The sequence below is a fragment of the Eublepharis macularius genome, chromosome 8, assembly GCF_028583425.1.
Source record: "Eublepharis macularius isolate TG4126 chromosome 8, MPM_Emac_v1.0, whole genome shotgun sequence".
Classification (NCBI taxonomy): domain Eukaryota; kingdom Metazoa; phylum Chordata; class Lepidosauria; order Squamata; family Eublepharidae; genus Eublepharis; species Eublepharis macularius.
This window is the reverse complement of record NC_072797.1, coordinates 31,293,425-31,314,755: the sequence shown is the minus strand read 5'-3', so window position 1 is coordinate 31,314,755 and position 21,331 is coordinate 31,293,425. Positions and strand designations below refer to the sequence as shown.

Genomic DNA, 21,331 nt, shown 5'->3' with positions numbered 1-21,331 from the left:
ACCCTACATCAATTATTTGTTAATGCTTTTCTGTGATACTTTCTTCCAAGACCAAGTGTGCTGCTTCTTGTGTAACTCCCAGTAATTAAAAAGCTATACCTGATCCACTAGAATTGTATAAGACTAAACAACAAAAAAGTAGATTTTAGGTTTTTAAAAAATTGAGGAGGGGGGCTTCAAAAATATCTGTAAATATTTTTATTCTGAAAAGTGATAAATCTTATATAGCCAGGTCAAGAATATAAAATTCAGGATGGGGTGTTGGAAACTTTTCTTTCATTTCTGCTTCATCTTTGATTGATAGCGAGCACCTTGAATTTTATATTCTTGACCTAGCTATATACGATTTATAGGCAAAAGGAATTACAACTCCCAATATGATACATTGCCCTCACTTCATGATATCCTGGGGCAGAATTCTAAGGAATTCAGTCCATGTTATTTTCAATTTTATCTCAACATTTATTGTATGCTAGGTCATGTATGTTTAATTTATGTATTTTATTGATGGGATATTATCTGTGATATTTTTATAACACTGAGGAAAGCCTTTGGGCCGAAACATGTCTGCTTTTATTAGTTCTGTATATATGGCAATGAGTTGTATTATTATACCTGTGCATTAGTGATTTTATTTTATTTATATACAAGGTTTTAGTACATATATATAGAACCATACGATGTTTTTAATCTAATTTGTATATTTCTAATTAAACATTATACCAATATTTTTAATTCATATTTTTAGTTATACTCCACAGTTGTATTTTTTTCCTGTTGTTCCAACCTCCTTGGTTACCCCTTGGTTTGCAGGGTTATTTTTTTCTCCCCTTCTTGTTGGTCTTACCGTTGTGGCCATGTGCCTGTGCCAAGCTATCAGCTGGCACCCTTTCTCCGTTTCAAAGTAGCTCCATCCTCTCCTTGCAGCTGTTTTTCTGAGCAAAGGCAACAAGACTGCTATAATGGAAAACAAAAAATTCACGGGAAAGGGAGGCATATATAACACCAATACTACGTGAGCTGCATTGGTTGCCAGTAGAGTACCGGATCAGATTCAAGGTTCTGGTATTGACCTAAAAGGCCCTAAGCGGACTGGGGCCAGAGTATCTGTGGGACCGTCTCTCCCCATATATTCCCCGGAGGACTCTTCAATCGGGAGCTATTAGTAGTCCCTGGTCCCAAGGAGGCCCTCCTGGCCATTGACCTAAAAGGCCCTAAGCGGACTGGGGCCAGAGTATCTGTGGGACCGTCTCTCCCCATATATTCCCCGGAGGACTCTTCAATCGGGAGCTATTAGTAGTCCCTGGTCCCAAGGAGGCCCTCCTGGCCATGACGAGATCCAGGGCTTTCTCGGTCCTGGCTCCTACCTGGTGGAACGCTCTGTCTACTGAGACCAGGGCCCGGTGGCATTTATTGTCTTTCCGCCAGGCCTGCAAGACAGAGATGTTCTGCCAGGCTCATGGCTAAGGTTGGTCCTCACCGGCCTGGGCGGGGGGGGGGGGAGGAAATTTAACACACACACCCCGTGAAAAAACTGTCCATATTATAAGTCTTCCTGATGCTGCCGCCTCACAGTATAAAATGTCACTGTTTAAATGGTGTTTTAATATTTATATTGATGTAATGTTTTAAACTGTTTTTAAATGTTGTTAGCCGCCCTGAGCCCGCTTGTGGGGAGGGCAGGATATAAATATGAAATAATAAATAAATAAATGCCACAATAAGAAAGGAAATGTCAGGGATGGAACAGGACCTTTTGCATGCAAAGCATGTGCTTTACCACTGAACCACAGCCCCTCCCTCAATGTAATGATGCAGTAATGATCAATAATAATAAGTTGTTATTATTCAGCGTCCTTCAGGGGGCGATTCTTTCCCCGATGCTATTTAACATCTATATGTGCCCCCTCGCCCGGTTAGCTTGCAGCTTTGGGCTGGGTTGTCACCAGTATGCGGATGACACTCAGCTCTGTCTGCTGATGGATGGCCAGTATGATCTCGCTATGGATTCCTTGACCAAGGGTCTTGAGGCTGTGACGGTATGGTTACATCAGAGTCACCTGAAATTGAATCCCCTGAAGACGGAGGTTCTGTGTCTGGGTCGTGGGGCAATCGAGCTGGGGACCCGGCTCCCAGCCCTCGATGGGGTACAATTGAAACCTTTGCCGACGGTGAGGAGCCTGGGTGTGACCTTGGATGCCACACTTTCAATAGAGGCCCAGGTCACGACCGTTGCCAGGTCTGCCTTTTTTCATCTTCGACAGGCCAGGCAGCTGGGGCCCTATCTTTCGCCCCGGGACCTGGCCACAGTAATCCATGCAATGGTCACCTCCAGGCTACACTACTGCAACTCACTCTATGCTGGGCTGCCCTTGGGCCTGACCCGGAAGTTACAGCTGGTCCAGAATGCAGCGGCACGCATCCTTACCGGAACGCCAATTCAAGCGCACATTCATCCTGTGCTGTGCCAGCTGCACTGGCTCCCAGTGGAGTTCCGGATCCGGTTCAAGGTGTTAACCTTGGTGTTTAATGCCCTTCACGGATTGGAACCTGCATACCTGTGGGACTGCTTCTTCCATTACGTCCCCTGCAGGGTGTTGCGTTCTGCAGACAAGCAACTCCTGGTGGTCCCTGGCCCAAAGGACATCCGTCTGGCCTCAACAAGGGCAGGGCTTTTTCTGCCCTGGCCCCGGCCTGGTGGAATGCTCTGCTGCTGGAGATCCGGGGCCCTGCGGGACCTGTTACAGTTTCGCAGAGCCTGTAAAACGGAGATGTTCCGCCGGGCCTTCGTCTGAGTGCCAGCAGGTGTCCTCCTCCTTCCATCTAAGACCACCACTTCTTCTGGGGCTGCCCTCGACCCATATACGGACTCCCAATATTTGTTCAAATAGCCTGCTCCTGGACTATTTTAATGATTTTTTAAAAAATTATTGATTTTATGTTTTTGTGATTTTAATGTATTTTAATGCTGTTTGCCGCCCTGAGCCCATCTGTGGGAAGGGCGGGGTATAAATCGAATAAAATAAATAAATAAATAATTTTATATCATGAACATGAGATAGAAAGGAGTTTTAAAGGAGATTCTTTTTAACAAAAAGTAAATTTAAAAGGTACTCTTAAGTAGACTTTTCCTAATCATTGAGCCATTATACAATACTGTTACCAAGAAATTAAGAAATGGGTAGTCAGAACAAGTTATACAGGAAGAAGTTACAGATTTTTTTTTTCTGTAACCAGTTCTAGATTCGATTTCTAGACATGTCCAGCCTCTGTATCTTTCATTCTTCCATAACACCAGTTTCTTTTTGACAGGTTCCTCCTGAAGACATAGCAACACGGAGAACTTCCTTCATTCTCCAAGATCTGAAGCCACATACCAAGTATGTATGTCAGGTGCGTTCTAAGATTAAACGCTGGGCAGAGGCGACGTGGAGTGATAACTGTCCAGCTCGTTGGAGTGACTGGAGTAAAGAAGCAGTTGGAGTCACAGCTGAAGATAGTAAGTAATATTACCTTCTACTTTGTCTACTCTTCGTTATAGGTTGCCAAAATGGTGGGCAAGTATATTTCAGCCTGACTGAAGAAGGCTTTACACAGCCCATCCTTTCAAGTGAGAAGACCTTGAAATGGGGTCCATGGAATAATTATTTCAGTTCGGATATTTATGGGAGTTACTGCAGAAGGCTCCAAACTAGAGATGGGCACAAACTGAAATATGAACCAAACCAGTTTGTCGGAACACATTTCTGACGAACCGTGACAAACAGCTATGATTTTTAGGGCAGTTCATTTGGTTCGGGTTTTTTTGGTTCGTCACTGCAGACAGCTTGGAGTGGATCAATCTATTCCCTAGGCAGCAGTGGGTGGGGGATGGACTTCTGCAGACCTGTAGCCCTGTGAACATCAATATCAGCCCTCCAAAGCTTGATAGGCAGCTCTGGCTGCCAACCAAAGAGCTCCCATTCTGCTCTGTGCGGGCAGGAGGAGTATAACCCCAAGCTCTCAGGCGAGTGGCTTCAGTTTCCAGCAGGAATTAGACAGAGAGGAACTGCTGTTGGATTTTCAGTCGCAGAGGGGGTTGCTATTTGCAGCCTGTGCTTGACATTCCGGTGCTTCTGTTCGACAGCCAGGCTCAGGGGTTAAGCAAAGTGAGTTACTCATCTGAGGAGTCTTTTATTATTATTATTATTTTATTATTTTGAGCTGTAGGGTTGCCAGCTCTAGGTTAGGAAATTCCTGGAGGTGTGGGGGTGAGCCCGGATAGGGTAGGGTTTGGGAAAGAGAGGGACTTCAGCAAAGTATAATGCCATGGAGTTAAGGTTGCCAGCTCCTGGAGATTTGAGGGGTAGAGCATGGAAGAGGACAGGATTTCGGGAAGGGAGGAACCACAGCAGGGTATAATGCCCTCCAAAGCAACTGTTTTCTCCAGGGGAACTGATCTCTATGGCTTGGAGATCAGTTTTCATTCCGGGGGATCTCCAGCCACCAACTGGAGGCTGGCAACCCTACCTTCCCCCCAGAATTGACCTTCCCTCATGGATTGCCTCTGTTCTTTCCTGACAAGAATATTCCTGTCTCCCCACAGAACATTTACTCCTTCTCCCCAAGATTAACCTCCTCTCATAGATTGTCTCTGCCCTTCTGTTCTTTAAAAGAATATTCCAGTCAAGAGGATCTTCTTGACTGTCCCCTCAAAAGGTACTTTTGTCCCCATTCCAGCCCCAGAGCAATTTTTCTGCTCCCAGGAACCGTCGTTCCACTCTGGGGGGGCTGTGATTCTGTTCTGAGAGGAAGATTCTTTAACTCTATCGCACGTTTTCATTGCAACTTTTTGGTGCTGCATTGTATTTCAACTGAGCCAAAACAAGTCAATTGGCTTTCGTGGCTCCCATTATATCTAATGGAACTTTTCTGGGGGCACCCGCTTTGGGGGTCTATAACGTGGACATCTGAAATCCAATCTTCGCCAAACTTGGAGGGTGGCTGGAGGAGAGCCTGCTGAAGACTCCCTACGAGTTTGGCATCTCTAGCGGTCAGGGGCCTCCAGAAGTGACGTGATGAACCAAATGAACCAGTTTGTGAACCAGGCAAGTTAGTGTAGGTTCGTGGTTTGTGAAATGCAATGAACTGCCATTTTCCCAGTTCATGCCCATCTGTACTTTGAACAGAAGTTTAGAGGGTTAAAGCAATGCCTACAGAGGCATCCAAGATATTATGCTGAGTAATTTTGCTGTGGTCATCATCCACAAGCAAATTCTGCGTGTGTTTCCTCACATCAGAAGTGTTTTCCTTGGGAGATTGATAAATACTCCATTAAAAAGACCAATTTGGCTTTATAACTGAAAGAAATTGGAATAGTTTATATGAGAATGTAAAGGCACGAGTGCTTTTTGTAATCAAAAGTTACATATAGTGGGTGTGTGTGAAAAGGACAGTGTGCTAAAATGAAACAACTGCCTGTTGGTTAGAGGAATGTTTGTTTTTCCTCAGAACCATCTAAGGGGCCAGCTTTGTGGAGAAAGATTATTGCTTCATCGCCAGGACACAGGACTGTGCTGCTGAACTGGAAGGTAAGTAGTGTCAGTACTCATTATATCTGTTGTGACGCTGATGATCCCTGTTACATGAAAAGTCACTCTTTCTGTCCGGTTGCACTGGTACAGACGCCTTGTTGTAAGCCCTTCTTCAGTTCCACCTCATGGAACTGCTCTTGGGTATAGATGTTAGTGTGAAAAATACCCATGTCATATATTTGGAAGGCTGTACACATACGCAATTTACTAATGGCCCCTTTTTAAATTCCTGGGGAATTTAAATAACCTTTCCCTTGATTTCTCTCTCCCTGTAAGCAGAGATTTTAAAATTTACTTTTTGTATCCTGCCTTTCTTCCAAATAGCTCAAATTTGTGCTTCAGTTTGGAGAAACCTCTAAGGCTGGATGAATAACAAGATTAAGGAGAGGGCAGAAATCTTCCTGTATGGTCCCTAAGATAAGGGGAGGAACTAGCTGGGGTCAGTCTGTTGCCTATTGTCTTAGAGAGCTGGGTTGTTCATTAGGGCCAAATTATTCAGGGAGGAAGCTCCAAAGACTTTGGGGGAATGGCCCTCTGGTTTAATCAGCCTGAGATGGGCTTTAAAGAGGAGCAAGTCTTCATTCCATTGCTGCTCAAAGACTCACCACCTTGTCCTTGGCCTCGCTGCTGCTCAATGAGCCATTGCTGTTTGCTTAAGTTGGATCCGTGGTAGCCTCTTATTGTGATAGGTTAGCTTAACTCCAGCAGAATGCAGACCCCATTTTCTGGCCCTAAGCCTGTGTTAGAAACAAAGTGGAGGCCCAAAAATGCCCCCCCCCCTTTAAGGCAAGGGTCCAGGGGTTACACTAACTGTCATTGATGTGTGGTGTTTAAAGTTAAGTTTCTTGCCCTTCATACCAAAAAACTTACTTCTGTATGCAGAAGGTAACATCCCTGATGAGAGAAAGCTGCTGCCAGTAAGAGTAGTGCTTGGCTAAATGACCCAAAGGTCTAACTCTGTGTAGAGTAACTTCATGTGTTCTAATACAAACCTAAAATCAAGCAAAATCTGCCTCTGAACAGGAGTTGGATCCTTCTGACGCCAATGGAATAATTTTAAGGTACGAAGTAAATGTCACCGCAAAGCCACCATTTTCTTCTTCACCTGAGTTCTTCAGTTTGAATACCACCCAGCTGATTCTTAATATACAAAATGGGACATATGAAGTGAGAGTTACGGCATATAACAGCGTTGGTGGGTCTCCTGCATCACCTTTGGTTATCCCAGCAACCAATTCAAAACGTGAGTTTCCTATGTGAATTTATCCATGTTTTATCTCTAGTTTTCATTAGAGGACAAGATGTTTATCCAAATGTTAGTATTGGAGGAGACTTGCTTTTCTTAAATTTCAGCTTCTTTGTAAACTTAGAATTGATCTGTTTCATTTTTATACAGTATGTGTTGCTGTACCTTCTACAAAACTGCAGGTAGTTCTTCTGTCACTCTGTCCATGTAATAATTGTACTAGTGTGGATCTTACCCCTATTCTACATTCCACTGAACAAAGTTTATTAATTTTTAAAATTTAGTTAATTAAGATATTTATACCCCACGTTTCTTTTTGGTTCACATTTCCTTTTGCCGCCTTCCTCTAGTTTAAGGAGCCTTCCTCCAGTATAAATGGTTCTTCCATTGGAGGAAGGTCCTCCACTTAAGTTGGGTGAAGGCTCCATAGGTCGGAAGCAAGCTGCTTGATGATGTTTGGCTCCACCCACTGGATATTTACACATCTGTTTATATTGAAGTTACGTCCCTAACAACATGGTTCAGTTATAGAAACTGTGGCGCCTGCTATGTGTTAGATTTTGTGTGTTAGGTATTTAATTATTTACCAGTAGAATTAAAAGTGCTGACCTTAATTTTTCTACTTCAGATTTTACACTGTTCCATATGATCTCCTTCATCACCAGATACATACCCTTGGACGATCTTGTCCTGGTTTGGGGGACAAGACAAAAGTGCTTCTTAAACTTCGCTGCCTGTTCTTTAATTATAATTACACCTCTCTGCTTTTACTTAAGACCCAGTCGCTCAGCACACTGATCCAGTGTTTTGAGTCCAGCCAATATCTAAACTTTTGACTTTCATTAGAGCAGTGCAGGCCCAAGCAGATGGAAGCAGGAAAGGAAGCACAAGTGATTTGCCATATTACTCTGACTTGCATCCTTGCCTACAGCTGTATTAGGACAAATCTGCCTGTCCGCCTGCATCTACATATGTGGCAGAATAAGATGGAATTGAGGTGGTAGTGCATTTGTACCACTTTGGACTGCAGGTGGGAAGCATATTTTTTTTAATGTTCCCATGTCTTTAAAAAGCACACAACAATTTCATATACGTAGAAAGCTAGTGCAGTGGGGAGGGAACTGCGCTAGAACTTCTCCTGTTGTGCTGGGCGTCTCAAATCTCGCATATGGCAGTACAATCAAAAGTGGTATCTTCTATATGCAGCCAGAAGTATTACAATCCATTTTGCCACTACATTCTGCTGCAGGCATAGGCCAGGTCCCAGGCCTGATTGAAATATGATGCTGGGACAGCAGAAGAGCATAGCTGAGTGATTTTGCATTCACCCAATATCTCATTGAAACTGGACTGCTCCCTGTGGAAAGCATGCTCAGCGTGCCAGAGATCCATTGTGCTGACTTGCTAACTAAGTACATGTACCTGCTTTTTACCCATACTTTAAAACAAGATAACTGAATACATACAACATCACATAGTAAGCATTAAGCATTTGCCTCACCAGCATCACTTTTAAGTCAGATGTCACATAAGTCAGGAGGTGGTATGAACTATAGAGAATGACTTCTTGGATAGCTGTAATGTTTTCTCTGAAGTATATGGCACCAGCTATCACTAGGAACAGGATTCTTTACAAATAAAAGCCCCATCAGCTTTTCCCCACAATCGATCTATTTAATATGTAGCAACAACATGTTGCTGTGTTGAGCACATGTAGGTAGGTGAGGCAGTAACTTTTTAACAGGTCAGTGTTTGAGTATGTGCATTTTTTAACCTTTGCAGTATAGATGCTCTTTGAGAGAACTGAAAAACAGAGTAAATGCATTTTAAAACATGAAAATACAGAATTTTTGTGATTTTTGAGGGGGATGCTTTGCTTTACTGCTTCTCATGCTGGCTTGGTTAATGATTTTAGGCACCTGTAATTTCAGCTCAGGTTAAGTTTCAGTTAGAGTGAAATTAACTACATTGTTGTTTATGACTAAGTGTTGCAGCCTTGTAACTTTTAAGTGATAAATAATTGTAGCTGAAACTAGGAAAGTTTTGAAATATTAGAACCTCTGCATTATGGCTCCTCCAGGAATGAAAATGTCTTAATATTTTTTTAGTCATTTCAACTCCTGTGAAAGATGTTAAAGCGTCTCCTAAAGATGGGAAACTCTGGGTGAATTGGACAGCTGCCAATGACTATGCCAATAAATACATAATTGAATGGTGTGAACAGTGTGACAGCTCAAACTGCAGTTTTGAATGGCAACAGGAACCTGGAACAGCTCAAGGCACATTTTTAAGAGGTAACCTTGCTGGGTCATGGTGGATACTAGACAATGTACGGAGGCAAATGGCAAAGATTGATAGATTTCTAAAAATGTGATCTTTTAAATGTATTTTATATATTTAGGCCTTAAAAAGTAGAGTTTAGTATGAATATAAAAGATGTAAATACTATGCATTTGTAATATTATGTACAAATACTATATATTTGTAATATTAAATATCCATGTTTCTAGTCCTGTAAATTCTATCAGTGTACTTACTTTGGCTGTATAGAGGTGAGTGGGAAATAAAAGTGCGAACTTGCAGACTTTGTTTTGTTATCTGTATAGCCTTCTAAGCCATTGGCTAAACTGTTGTGATGTCACAAAAGGGATAAATGAAAGCTCATTCATGACTTGCATACTGTAGCTATCTTCTCTTGTCAGAGAAGATTGTTGCAGCTGAAATACAGGGTATCAAAATTGCAAGGTACTATTTTGTCTTTTCAGTGGCTTTTATTATTTATGATTTATGATGAACAACCAGAGCTTTTAAAACTCGGCTTTCTGGCTAACATTATAACTCCCTTCATGTGAGCGTCCCTGTGTAATTTGTCTCTTGTAGTTTAGCTCTAAGCCTCTGTTTCCATTTAGGGCTGCTTCATCTTGAGCCGTGACATGCCACCCCACCCTCTATAGTTACAGTTTTTGAAAATGTTTCTTTTTCCTCCCATAGGAAATATAAAGCCATTCAAATGTTACTTGATAACTGTGTATCCATTATATGCCAATAGTCAAGGAGTTGGAAAATCAACACAAGCTTACCTTCTACAAGGCGGTAAGTTGAAAACACTATCAGATGGCTGCTCTCCCCTCCTTGCATACACACTTGATATAACTGCAGGCGTATTATGATATGTATCTCAGCAGTACATGTACAAGTTCTTTATATTTTATGTTTGTATTCCTAGGCTGTCTTATTCTGATTGTTTTTTCTGAAAACATGATGCCGTGGCTTTTAGCTTTAAGTCATATTTTAATACCTGGGAAGATATTTATTCTTCGTTGTTAATCTGTCTTGTTGATAAACTTATTTACTTGTCAAAGTAGGTCTTTTTTCAGAATTTGCTTTTAACATGCAAAATGTTTTTCATTAATAGAGCCTGCAAAAGGTCCCAGTGTTCGAACAAAGAAAGTTAGGAAAAATGAAGCCATTTTAGAATGGGAGCCTCTTTCTGTGGCAGAACAGAATGGATTCATCAGATATTATGGTATATCTTATAAAATGATGAATGGAAATGAAACAGGTATGTCTAGACTTAACTGTATCTTTATCTGTATGATTGGGCAGTACCTGAAAACATTTTACAGTCAGCTTTATGAGCCAGTCATAGCCCTTTGGGTACTCAGACTTCAGGCACTTGTGTTAGTATTTATGACTGCAAAAGCATTATGATGGTTTGTGATCTTACTTAAGTATATTAAGGTAAAGGTACTCAAGTATATTAATTGGTGCTCTTTATCCTACATACATTTTGCTGACTCTGCTATTCCTGGGAATTCAGTATTTAGGTTTTGTAACAAATTAAATAAAAGGCCTGTAATCTGGAATAAGGAAATTCGTTCGTAACTGAAGCATGGTTTCATCGCTGTGTATCTATGGTGATAGAAAAGGAAACATTATTTGTTCAGATAGAAAATGATAACAACAACAACAACTGTTTTGTTCAGATAGCTGAATGTCATTTTGACTTGCAGGAATGTTTGTAATGGATGACTTTGACAGCTGAAATCCTGTTTTGTTTACTAAAAGCCTGAAGTGGAATGTTAAGGAAATATGATTTTGTTCTATTTGAATTTGTTTGAATAAAATCATATAATTCTAGTTACAGGTGGTTAGCCGTGTTGCTCTGTAGTAGGAGAGCAAGATGCGTACCAGTAACACCTGACAGAGGGAGCTCTGGCTCTCAAATGCTCACACCCTGGAAATCTAGTTGGTCTGTAAGGTGCTACTGGAGCCACGTCTTGCCTTTCTACTTCTGGTTAGATTTCTGTTCCCACCACTTTTGAGAATTCAAGTCTTAAACCTGATAAAATAAGACAAGAATTGTTTAATTTGTTCATACTAGTAATACAAAGAGTTTTAATTGCGTCATAAAATTGAAAATACAGATTGAGCTCTATTCAGATCTTGCTAAATATTCAGATGTTTTTTGGATTTGAGTTGGGAATATAGCTGTGATCAGCTTGTATGGATTTAATGTAAGGAAGATGTCCACAGAGTTTAAGCAACACAAATTAAAGGAAATGTTTTTTTCTCTAGTGATTAATGTGGACCCTTCCACAACAGAATATACACTATCATCCTTATCAAGTGACACCCTGTATATGGTACAGATGGAAGCAGTCACAGACAAGGGAAGAAAACGCGGTCCCTCTTTCACATTTACTACGCAGAAGTTTGGTAAGTTTTGACACAGTTGTTCCAATTTTAAATGGCTTGAGTTGTAACTATATTAGTTTCAGGTAGGTAGCCGTGCTAGTTATCAGTAGAACAGCAGACTTCTGCACCTTAGACATCAACGACATTTTCAGCGTATACGCTTTCAAGAGTCAAAGCTTGATATCTGAAGAAGGGAGCTTTGAATCTTGAAAGCTTATACCCCCCCCCCCAATCTTGTTGATCTTTAAGGTGCTACTGAATTTAAATCCTGCTATTTATTTTATATACCCTGCCTTCCTAGTTTGAATAAATATTTGTGGAGCTTTTCTTGGCCACATTTCCCATGACTATAGTTGTAAGATGCACAGGGCTGCCACACCATGTTAACTACCACAGTTACAGGCCATCTGAGAGACTGTCTAGCTAAATGAACCCCAACATATAGGAAATAAACCCTGTAGTATCCAATGTCAAACCACCATTATGGAGAAACAAAACAAGGAAGATGTATATCCATTAATAGGGATGTCAGCACAAAGGATGCAAATACTGAGATCTATAGGGAGCAAGAGATATATAAAATTCAGTGCGAAGGGAACAGTATCAGTATTAAGAATGGAAAGTCATCTGGAGAATTCAGCTGATATTAATCCATTTGCTGCTCTTAAATTGCTCTGGATCAAATAAAACCTTGACCCACATTGTAAAAAATTTGATTGGCTGTTCTTAGCATGTTTTATCAGACTACCATCTTGCTTCTCTGTTTCAACCTGACTTGTCTCATCATCTGTTGTTTGTAACTGCTAATTCTATTTCATACTTTGAAGTTTCATGAATCACATCTGACCTTACTACATCCTCTTTTTCACACAGAGAATTAATACTTGAAAGATCCATGGCAGAGTTCATTGTCTGCCTTATCCCCACCCCATAATCTTCTTTAAGAAGAATTCCCGGTTTGGACTCCACATATCTTAGGAAACTCGATATGATACACAAAAGCTCATATTGAAATATTGTTACCCTTTAAGGTGCCAGTAGACTTTTGTTTCCTTCAAATAAAATGGCCTTTTATGCTGTGTAGCAGAATAGCTAGCTGGTTGTAAGTAATATTGCATCTGGAATACAGAGTGATGTTGATGCTGCAGGAGACACGTGCATGCAGTTGGCTGTAGCCCATTACAGCTGCAATATGTGAGTGCTTATGAGGCAATGCTGTCCTTTCAAAAAATTGTCCCATGGATGTAGCAATTAGAAATATAAAAGTTTCTAGAGCTGTTGAAGCCATGGCGGGAAACCATTGTGGAGGGAAGGGGACATACTTGGGGGAAATTTGAAAGATATGCAATATTTTGTTTCCTATCCAATTTTTTTTTACAGATTTAAAGAAATTCTTTAAAATAATGTATATGTATATAGTAATGCCCATTATCTAATGCTGTACCTTGTTTTAAATAATTTTTTTTCATGCTACACACTTTGAATAAAACCTCATCTTTCGTTTCATTCATTCTAAGAAGGAAAAAAATTACAAATCTTTTCCATGCTTCCCAATTTTTTCATCAGAAATTTTTGTTTTAATCTTGTCTTTAAAAGGATTTCACTAATTCTAAAAGAGACTATATTTTGTAAGAGTTTTTTCAATGCTTCCCCAAATTCCTGTTTTTCTGTTGGAAAAATTGGAACAAATCCTTAGACTTTTCAATGCTATACATTTTTAATGTGAAAAACCTTGTTTAAAGAAGCTTTTCATTCATTCTAAAACAAAGTATTTCAGCGTTCACCAGAAAGTCCCGGGGAGATTTTTCCTCCAAATTCCCCCCCCCCGCCCATGCTTTCCACTTCTCTCGGGGCAATATGTCTGTGCACTGTGTCTTTGAAGGTTCTTATGGCCACCAGAGTCTCTTCCTTAAACCTGGTGTAGCACTGGGGCATATTAACATAGTGTGGCAGCCCTGTGCCGTCTTCAGCTCTTCCTCATCTTAAACTCAAGCTGGAACTGAACCTTCCAAAACCATCAGGTGCTGGAGGTTCTTTAACTATTCATAAGAGACAACCTGGCAAAGCTGTGCTAACCAGGATGTTGTTGGAACTACATTTACTTGGATGGCTGCCAGCCACTTCTGTTAGAGAATGAACATGGGCTAATTTAGAATTCCTTAATTTTCATATTCAGAATGCTTCTCACTCAGAAATGCCTGGCTAGTTCATAGAGGTGCGTGTGCACATACATTTTGTCTGTGTTCATGCAGGAGGATCAAGGAGAACAGATAGATGCACTGTGGTGCAACATTCATACATATACAGATTTCTAGCCACGGTTTTTGTAAATGGACCTCTTAAAGTGCTCCATGGAATGTGAGAACATCAAAAAGCAAGAAACTCTTGGTCAAAGGCAGTCTGGAAAAGTTTCTGGATTCTTTTTCTCTGGTTGCCTTATTGTCACTAAAAGTGGACATACTTTTCATTGTTGGGAAGCGTGAAAAACTACCAATAAGTGAACTGTTGCTCATGTGTGCAAATGTGCCAGATACAAAGAGATCCCACAGTTTTTTTCCTGGTAATTCCTGCTTCAGATGTTACGCAGGACTGCAAGAAAGGAGCTACTCAAACTGCATTCTGTTTCCTTAGTTACCTTAAATGTCTTAAATCTGCACTTGTTGCTTCTACCAAAGTATCTGTCATTAGTGTGTGTACTGCTAAGATAGGGGTCCTGACCATATTATTAAGTGTGTACCAGAATGATTCTATATAATACTTTTCCATTCAGTTGTAAAAGATTCTTTAATGTTTTTTTCATTATAGTGTCTTTCCCCCCTCAAGTAATCATCTACTGCCATAGTCATTTGCTTATTTCAAATGCTTTGAAATTTGTAGTGCTAAGGCCTCTGTTCTCAAATAATGTTACCAAGGGAATGAAGTGCTAATTCCATTTTTGTATTTACCTTTTAGGGGAAGGAGAAATTGAAGCAATAGTTGTCCCTGTGTGTCTGGCATTCCTGCTAATAATTCTCTCGGGAGTACTATTTTGCTTCAACAAACGAGATGTGTAAGTATTCTTACTAAGGTACTGTATAATGTGTTACATTATCTCTGAAAAAGATATTAATGAGCTCTAGAATCATGCAGGAGGTTTGCCCAGTTTGAATTTCTAACATTTAACAGTGTAGAAATCATTCACTGAATTACATACACAGTCATGGTCCTACCAGTAGAATAGCTGAGAGCATAAATGTGGATAATGCATTCCTTTCTAAATAATGTCTATTTCTACCTTTTTGTGAATGTTTTGTGCTTAGAAGGGTGACAGCTTCCTCGAAAGAAAAAATCCTGCTAAATTTGGTCATTTTTGTGAGGCAATTTTGTTCTTTGTATTTATATGTATGAAGGCTTCAATTGCAGTGCCAATTCATAACACTGGATAAATTTTCAGAGCTTGTTATATTTCCTCAAAAGGATGGAATAGTGAAACCGTAGGGTGGAAGGAAATTAAGATATATATACTACTTGGAGTTTGACTTTTAAACTCTTAACGTTTTCTGGACACTCCTATTTGTTGCTTATCACATAGAGCAAATAAATGACGTTACAGTCAAAGATTATACCTTTGTTTTCATTTTAAAGTGTGGTCTCCACTTCAGATGACTCCTCCTTACTCTTTCCCTTCTGGCTCATGTTTATTTAGTTGTTAGATTACTAATGAAGTGGCCACTGCGATGATGAAAAGGACACTGCAGTATCATCAGATACTGTATGGCTCTTCAAAGAGGAGCAGCATTCTACATCCCCCTCAGCTCTGCCTTCCCAGCCTAAAATTTCAGTGCCCTCGTTTGGACTGTGTTTAGTGCCACTGTTAATGATAGGATGTTTTGGAGGTCTTTCATTCGTAGGGTTGCCATAGGTTGGAGGCGACTTAACGGTACATACACAGGTGCCGCTGGAAAGGGCCTAGTACAGTACAAGTCTCTCCTTCCTTCCTTCCCTCAGCCATGGCAATAGTCATAAAACAGAGCTGCCCTTACTGCTTAAGGCAGACAGGGTGGAAGAGAGTTTCCAGCCCCAGCAGCCCCTACCTGACTGCATAATGCTACTGTCTATGCACATGGTGTGACCCAAGACGCGGGGCTTTAAAAACAATAATCCTGACTTTAAAAACAATAATCCTGACTTGAACATCTTAACAGCTACAGAAATATTAAACATCAAAAATGTATCTTAAACATATGCGCGCGCACACAAGAACATTATTTTAAAATGTGATGGAATATAAAATCAATAATACAGCAGTTGATCAGCATTGTGTATACACATGAGAGATGAATAAAGTTCTCAGCAAGTTCATATGATGACAGTTCAGTGACTTGTCTCTTTCAATCTTTGCCAGCATCAAGAAGCATATCTGGCCTAACGTGCCTGATCCTTCCAAGAGTGTAATTGCTCAGTGGTCACCTCAAACACCATCCAAGGTAAAAAAACACACCCTTCTAAATTACCTTCTTCCTTTCTGACAATCATGTTTAACTATAAACTGAATAACGAGTGTGTGGAGGGATGGATAAGGGTGGAGTTACATTCAAGGAGGTGGGTCCTAATCATGCTTTCTGCTGGTGGAAAGCATGTCTACCAGCAGACTCTTACTGCTTCTCCACACACACACACACACACACACAATTTGATTCCCACCCTCTTCCTGGGAGCCCACTGTTTCATGGGTATAATTCACTGCAAAGGGAAATTTCACTTACGCAAGAACTGTTCCAACTGTAGTAGGTAGAATCCTTTAACATGTAAAATGACAGTTGCATTGAACAGAGTACAACCAGTATTTTATGTACAAATGTGTATGCTGACCACAACAAAACTTGTAAATTTCACCCTGACATACTGTTCAAATGTTCTTGAACTACATTGTGGCAGTACCGCTTGCTGCTTTGAAGTTGCATAACTGTAACTTTATTTTTACTACACCAGAACTGGGGAACTGGATCTCCAAAGCTTTACAGAGGCTCTGCAAGCTGCCTCAGAACGTGGAAAGTGTTATTGCTAGGAAAAACCCAGAGAGCAGCTGAACTGCATTCATTTTGTACTCTAAATGCTTAATGGAGTACAACAATCATTTCTCTTAGATCATTTCAAATTTAAATGAGTATGGAGTTTTGAAATTTATTTTCTGTTGTTGCCATGCCACCTGAACATAAAAACAGGACTATGATCCAGAACATGTTTTCTGTCAAGGGTTACTCTTAAAACAAGTGACATAATAAAAACTGTGTCAGGAAAGTGCAGATTGTCTCTTCCTCAAAGTATTCGCAGTCAGTGCCAACATAATGGGCCACAAGAACTATGGAATTATGTTATCATTGTCCTACCAAAAAAAGGCTAAAAAACTTGAACTGCATGTAAGGATATGATTCCATAAATGGGGGACCCACAAGCACTTGTGGGAGGCACCTCATCTTCCCTAATATTTCCTCTTTCTTTCATGAAATCCCCCCTAGCTAGCCTCTCTGCTTATCCTGCTTCCTTCTCTCTTTCTTACCCACCAGCCAGCCTACTTTTCTCTGTCCTCCTGTCTTCATCTTTCCTCCCTTCCTTCCCCCTGGCAGCCTCTACCTGGGAAACGCATGCACGGTGCTGGCTGCCAGGCAGGGACAAGTTTCAAATTGGGAAACTCAAAAGGACTTGTGAGGAGCACCTCCTTTCCCCCTGTTTGCTCTTTCTCTTGTTCTAGCAGACCCCATTTCGTCACCTTTCCTTGCTTCTTTTTATCCTTTCCACCCACCAACCTTTTATGTGCCCCCCCCATCTTCACCTCTGTTTAATATTTAGTTATTTCATTTATACCGCGCCTTTCTCCACAATGGGGGCCCAGAGCAGCCTACACCTCTCTCCTTTATTTTATCATCACAACAATCCTGTGATGTAGGTTAGGCTGAATGTGTGCGACTGGCTGAAGGCCACCAAGTAAACTTGCATAACAGAGAGAGGATTGGAGCCTGCATCTTTCAGATCCTGGTCTGAAACTGTAACCACTACCAACACTGGCTTTTATGGGGTGGCTGCTGTTGAATAGTAGCAAGCAATCAGGCCTGAGTGAGTTGTGCAGATCAGGTGGCAGCAAGTAGCCATATGGTTGCTGGCAGGCCTGGCCTCCCTCAAGTCCCTGCCCCTCCCCCCTAGCTTTTACTGACAACAAGTCTTGAAGGTTGGCAATACTGTGTGGTTGCCTAGCAAGGGCCATTGAGAGCATCCATTTCTTAAAGGTACAGGTGTTATTTCTATTATTTTGAGGGGTCAGCAACCCCCCCCCCATGTTTTTTATAAGATTTCAGATTTTGCTGCAAACCTGGGGCTTTTTCAGTCCTGTCTGTTTATGGCTTCCGTTTCTGAATACAAGTTCCTACATATTTGGCCAAGTTGTGAATTAGGTATGTCTCCTTGTTTCTGAAAAAAATTCAAATGATATACATTTTGTGTAACAAAGCACACATGCATTTTTGTTAATGACTCAGTGAGCATGAATCTTACGTATGTTTGAGAGACAAAAATTTTGTTATAGAGAACCTCTTTTAACTTGAGTAAAAAAACATGGTAGCGCATGTGAGAACTTGAACAGGACATGGGTTGGATGCAGTGCAGAAAGGCTGAGTGAGTGAGTACTGTGTTAACTTCCCATTGAATCTTGGAAAGGAAGTTAGGCTAAGGGCATGCAAAGGCGATACAGCATTAGACGCTGGCTTTGTTTGCAAGATAAGCATAACAACTTTGTTTTGTGTTTCCTTGTAGCATTTTAATTCCAAAGAGCAAATATATCCAGAAGGCAGCTTTACTGATGTCAGTGTGGTCGAAATTGAAGCTGATGACAAGAAATCCTTTTCTGAACAGGATCTGAAACCTTTTGACTTGCTTAAAAAGGAGAAAAATGCGTCGGAGGGCCACAGCAGTGGTATAGGGGGGTCCTCCTGCATGTCTTCTCCTCGACAGAGTGTTTCAGATAGTGACGAAGGTGAACCTGCTCAAAACACTTCAAGCACTGTGCAGTATTCGACTGTAGTACTTAATGGCTACAGAGATCAGATACCTTCGGTTCAGACCTTTTCCAGGTCTGAATCCACCCAACCCCTGCTGGATTCTGAGGAGCGGCCAGAAGAGCAGCAGGTGGCGGACAGTGGTGGCTCAACCCCGATGCATCGTTATTTCAAACAGAATTGCAAGCAGGAGGAGCCTGTCATGGATGAGTCTCATTTGGAAAGAGTAAAACAGATTTCTCCAATAAACGAAGAAGATATTGCTGGACTTCAAGCCTCACAAACATGTGGCTCTGGTCCGGAAAGAGATGAACAGGAAGCAGCCTTAGCCGGCACCTTCTACCCAAGCCCTGCAGGGCAAACTCCGGAGTTTGAAACCTTGGGCATAAGTGCAGTAACTGAGGATGAGATGCCAAAATGCTATCTACCACAGACCCTGAGGCAGGGTGGTTACATGCCCCAGTGACTCAGAGAGCCTGCCTCCTGCTAGGCCTCCAATTACAACCTCCTATAAGTTAAAATATTTTTTTAAAACTTGCTTCAAATGAACCATTCTCTTAATGGAAATGCAGATTTGGGAATTTTGGAGTAGACTTTCATTAGGAAATTTCCTTCTTGTCCTCCTTCAAGCACTACATCCCATTCAGGCTTTCGGAGAAATCTGTGATGCCTTTTTGGGCCCTGTGGCATCCCATTTCATTTTAATGTGAGATGGAGGATCGCTCTGATTTTGTCACAGCAGTAAAGGCGCCGAGATGGGGACTGACTTCTTATCATTATATTCTGAAGACGTTAAGACTTACATGTTGAATGCTTTCTTTTTTGGTAGGCGAGGGTCTGCCTTTAAAAAGTTAAAGGAATTACAGTATCTTATCTTGAACAACCTTTTCAAAAAAATTAACCAGGGACCAATCTTTGACTGTCTCTGGTTTGGGGTAGAATGCAGTGTATTAGTTTGTGCTGCATGGATTCCCAGATTAACTGACTAGAAAGGCAACATTTATTTTAGGATCCTCTTCCCAACTCACACAAATCTGTGCACATGCTCTCTCAGTAAACTTGAAGTCGCTGCCAGAGGATGTAGTGAAGGCCACAAGCATTTAAAAGGGGATTAAACAAATTCATGAAGAAGAACTCCATTGGTGGCAACTAACCATTGATACTAAACAGAACCTCCACATTCAGAGGCAGTAAAGCTCTGAATTACCAGTACTGAGAGGCAACCTTAGGGAAAGGCCTTGGTCTCTTTGCCCTGTTGTTGGCCCTCCAGAGTAACTGATTGGCTACTATGTGATCAAGGATTCTGCATTAGATGGATCACTTGTCCGATCCAGCAGAGTTCTTATGTAAAGGTCTACAATGAACCAAGTAAAGTATTTACCATCTAGTCAAGTATGACCTTTGTCAAAACCTGAATGCTGGTATAATTTTTAGTATTACACCTCTGTGTTTTGGCCTCTCTTAATATGAGCCATAGTGAAGTTTGGATATTCTATTTAGAATGTGAACTTTTTATGGTTAAATATTGATCCAAAAATGTTGTACATGTGCATGCTTCCTTTTGTTTTCACTAGGTAAGGCTCTAGTAAAACAAACATCTAAATGAATATTATAATAAAGTTTTATAGGGCAAGCATTGTGTTGCTAGTAGGAAAGCCTGCCACTCTTTTACAGACTGCCTTACCAGGTTCTAGTATTCCTTGCTGCCATTGACTGACATTATGGATTTCTAGCGCACTTTGAGAAAACTACTCAAAAGGGCACCAGGAAGAACCACAAAGCCTCAGCATGTTGGATGGAGAGTATTCTCTCCCTTCCCACCTACATTCTTTCATTTCATGACAAAATCTTTCCTATAAACATTTCTTTCAGTTTTATGTATTTTCAGAGTAAAATCATCTAGGTCAATTTGAGTTCTATAAGCTGATGAATCTAATCGCATTACAGTGTTAATAAGATGAGTCTCTGATTCTGAAGAAAGCCAAAAACACTACAGCTGTTTTAAAGAGAAATAAAGGTTCCTTTAATTCTGCCTCAAATAATATAATGATGTGTGATAACATATTTTGGAATTCCTGGGGCTAGGGAGACATCATCTCTGTAGATCTTTGTTGCTTCTTAAGATTGTGCCCAGTTACAACTGGTTATACTGAAGGCACTAGCTAGATGAATGTAATGTCAACTCCAAGACAAGATATCCAGGAATAACTTTTAAACACTTCCAGATGTTATCCACAAAACTGTTCCAATAACGGCTGTGTCCTAGAGTCAGTTATCAGTAAGGATGGTGATAATGTGTGCCATAACCTTGTACAAATCCTTCTTTTGGATACGTTTCCTTCCTCTTGGTTCTACTGCTGGATTTCTTAACTGCACCTTGCATGTATTGTAGTAAAACTTCTATCCAGTGTTCTTTAAAAGTGTGTTCTTTTACCTTCTCTAACAACTTAAATACACATTCTATTCAAGAATATTTGTGCTATATTGGGAACACTATCTAGATATCTATGCCTAATATATTATTTGGACTTGATCAGCTCTCAGTCTGATAAAATATTTTACTCTCATGGTCATTGCACATCAGCGCATCAAAATCTGCCCAAAATGTATCATAAAATGTATAAAAGCAAGTAAATACAAGATAAATATGTGTATGTTTTGAATTCATGAGCAACTGGACTTTTGTTCGTGGCATTTTCATAGGCTTGCTGTGCTCTCTACATATGAAAGTATGCTTCCCTTGCTATCTCGCATGTAGGGAGAGATTGATTGGAAGATAGAAAATA

At 40.7% G+C, this 21,331-nt stretch overlaps 1 protein-coding gene across 1 annotated transcript in view; it reads left to right on the top strand.

Annotated features, from left to right (window-relative positions):
* Positions 1-21,208, top strand: part of IL6ST (interleukin 6 cytokine family signal transducer) — a 36,390-nt gene extending 15,182 nt beyond the window's left edge. The window contains exons 7-16 of the mRNA XM_054986313.1: positions 3,313-3,499; positions 5,491-5,570; positions 6,597-6,816; positions 8,928-9,113; positions 9,811-9,912; positions 10,235-10,381; positions 11,398-11,538; positions 14,470-14,566; positions 15,902-15,983; positions 18,304-21,208. Of these exons, the coding sequence (XP_054842288.1) occupies positions 3,313-3,499; positions 5,491-5,570; positions 6,597-6,816; positions 8,928-9,113; positions 9,811-9,912; positions 10,235-10,381; positions 11,398-11,538; positions 14,470-14,566; positions 15,902-15,983; positions 18,304-19,011 (1,950 nt within the window). The 3' untranslated portion in view covers positions 19,012-21,208. The remainder of the gene's footprint in view (positions 1-3,312; positions 3,500-5,490; positions 5,571-6,596; positions 6,817-8,927; positions 9,114-9,810; positions 9,913-10,234; positions 10,382-11,397; positions 11,539-14,469; positions 14,567-15,901; positions 15,984-18,303) is intronic.
* Positions 21,209-21,331: the final 123 nt, after the last annotated feature.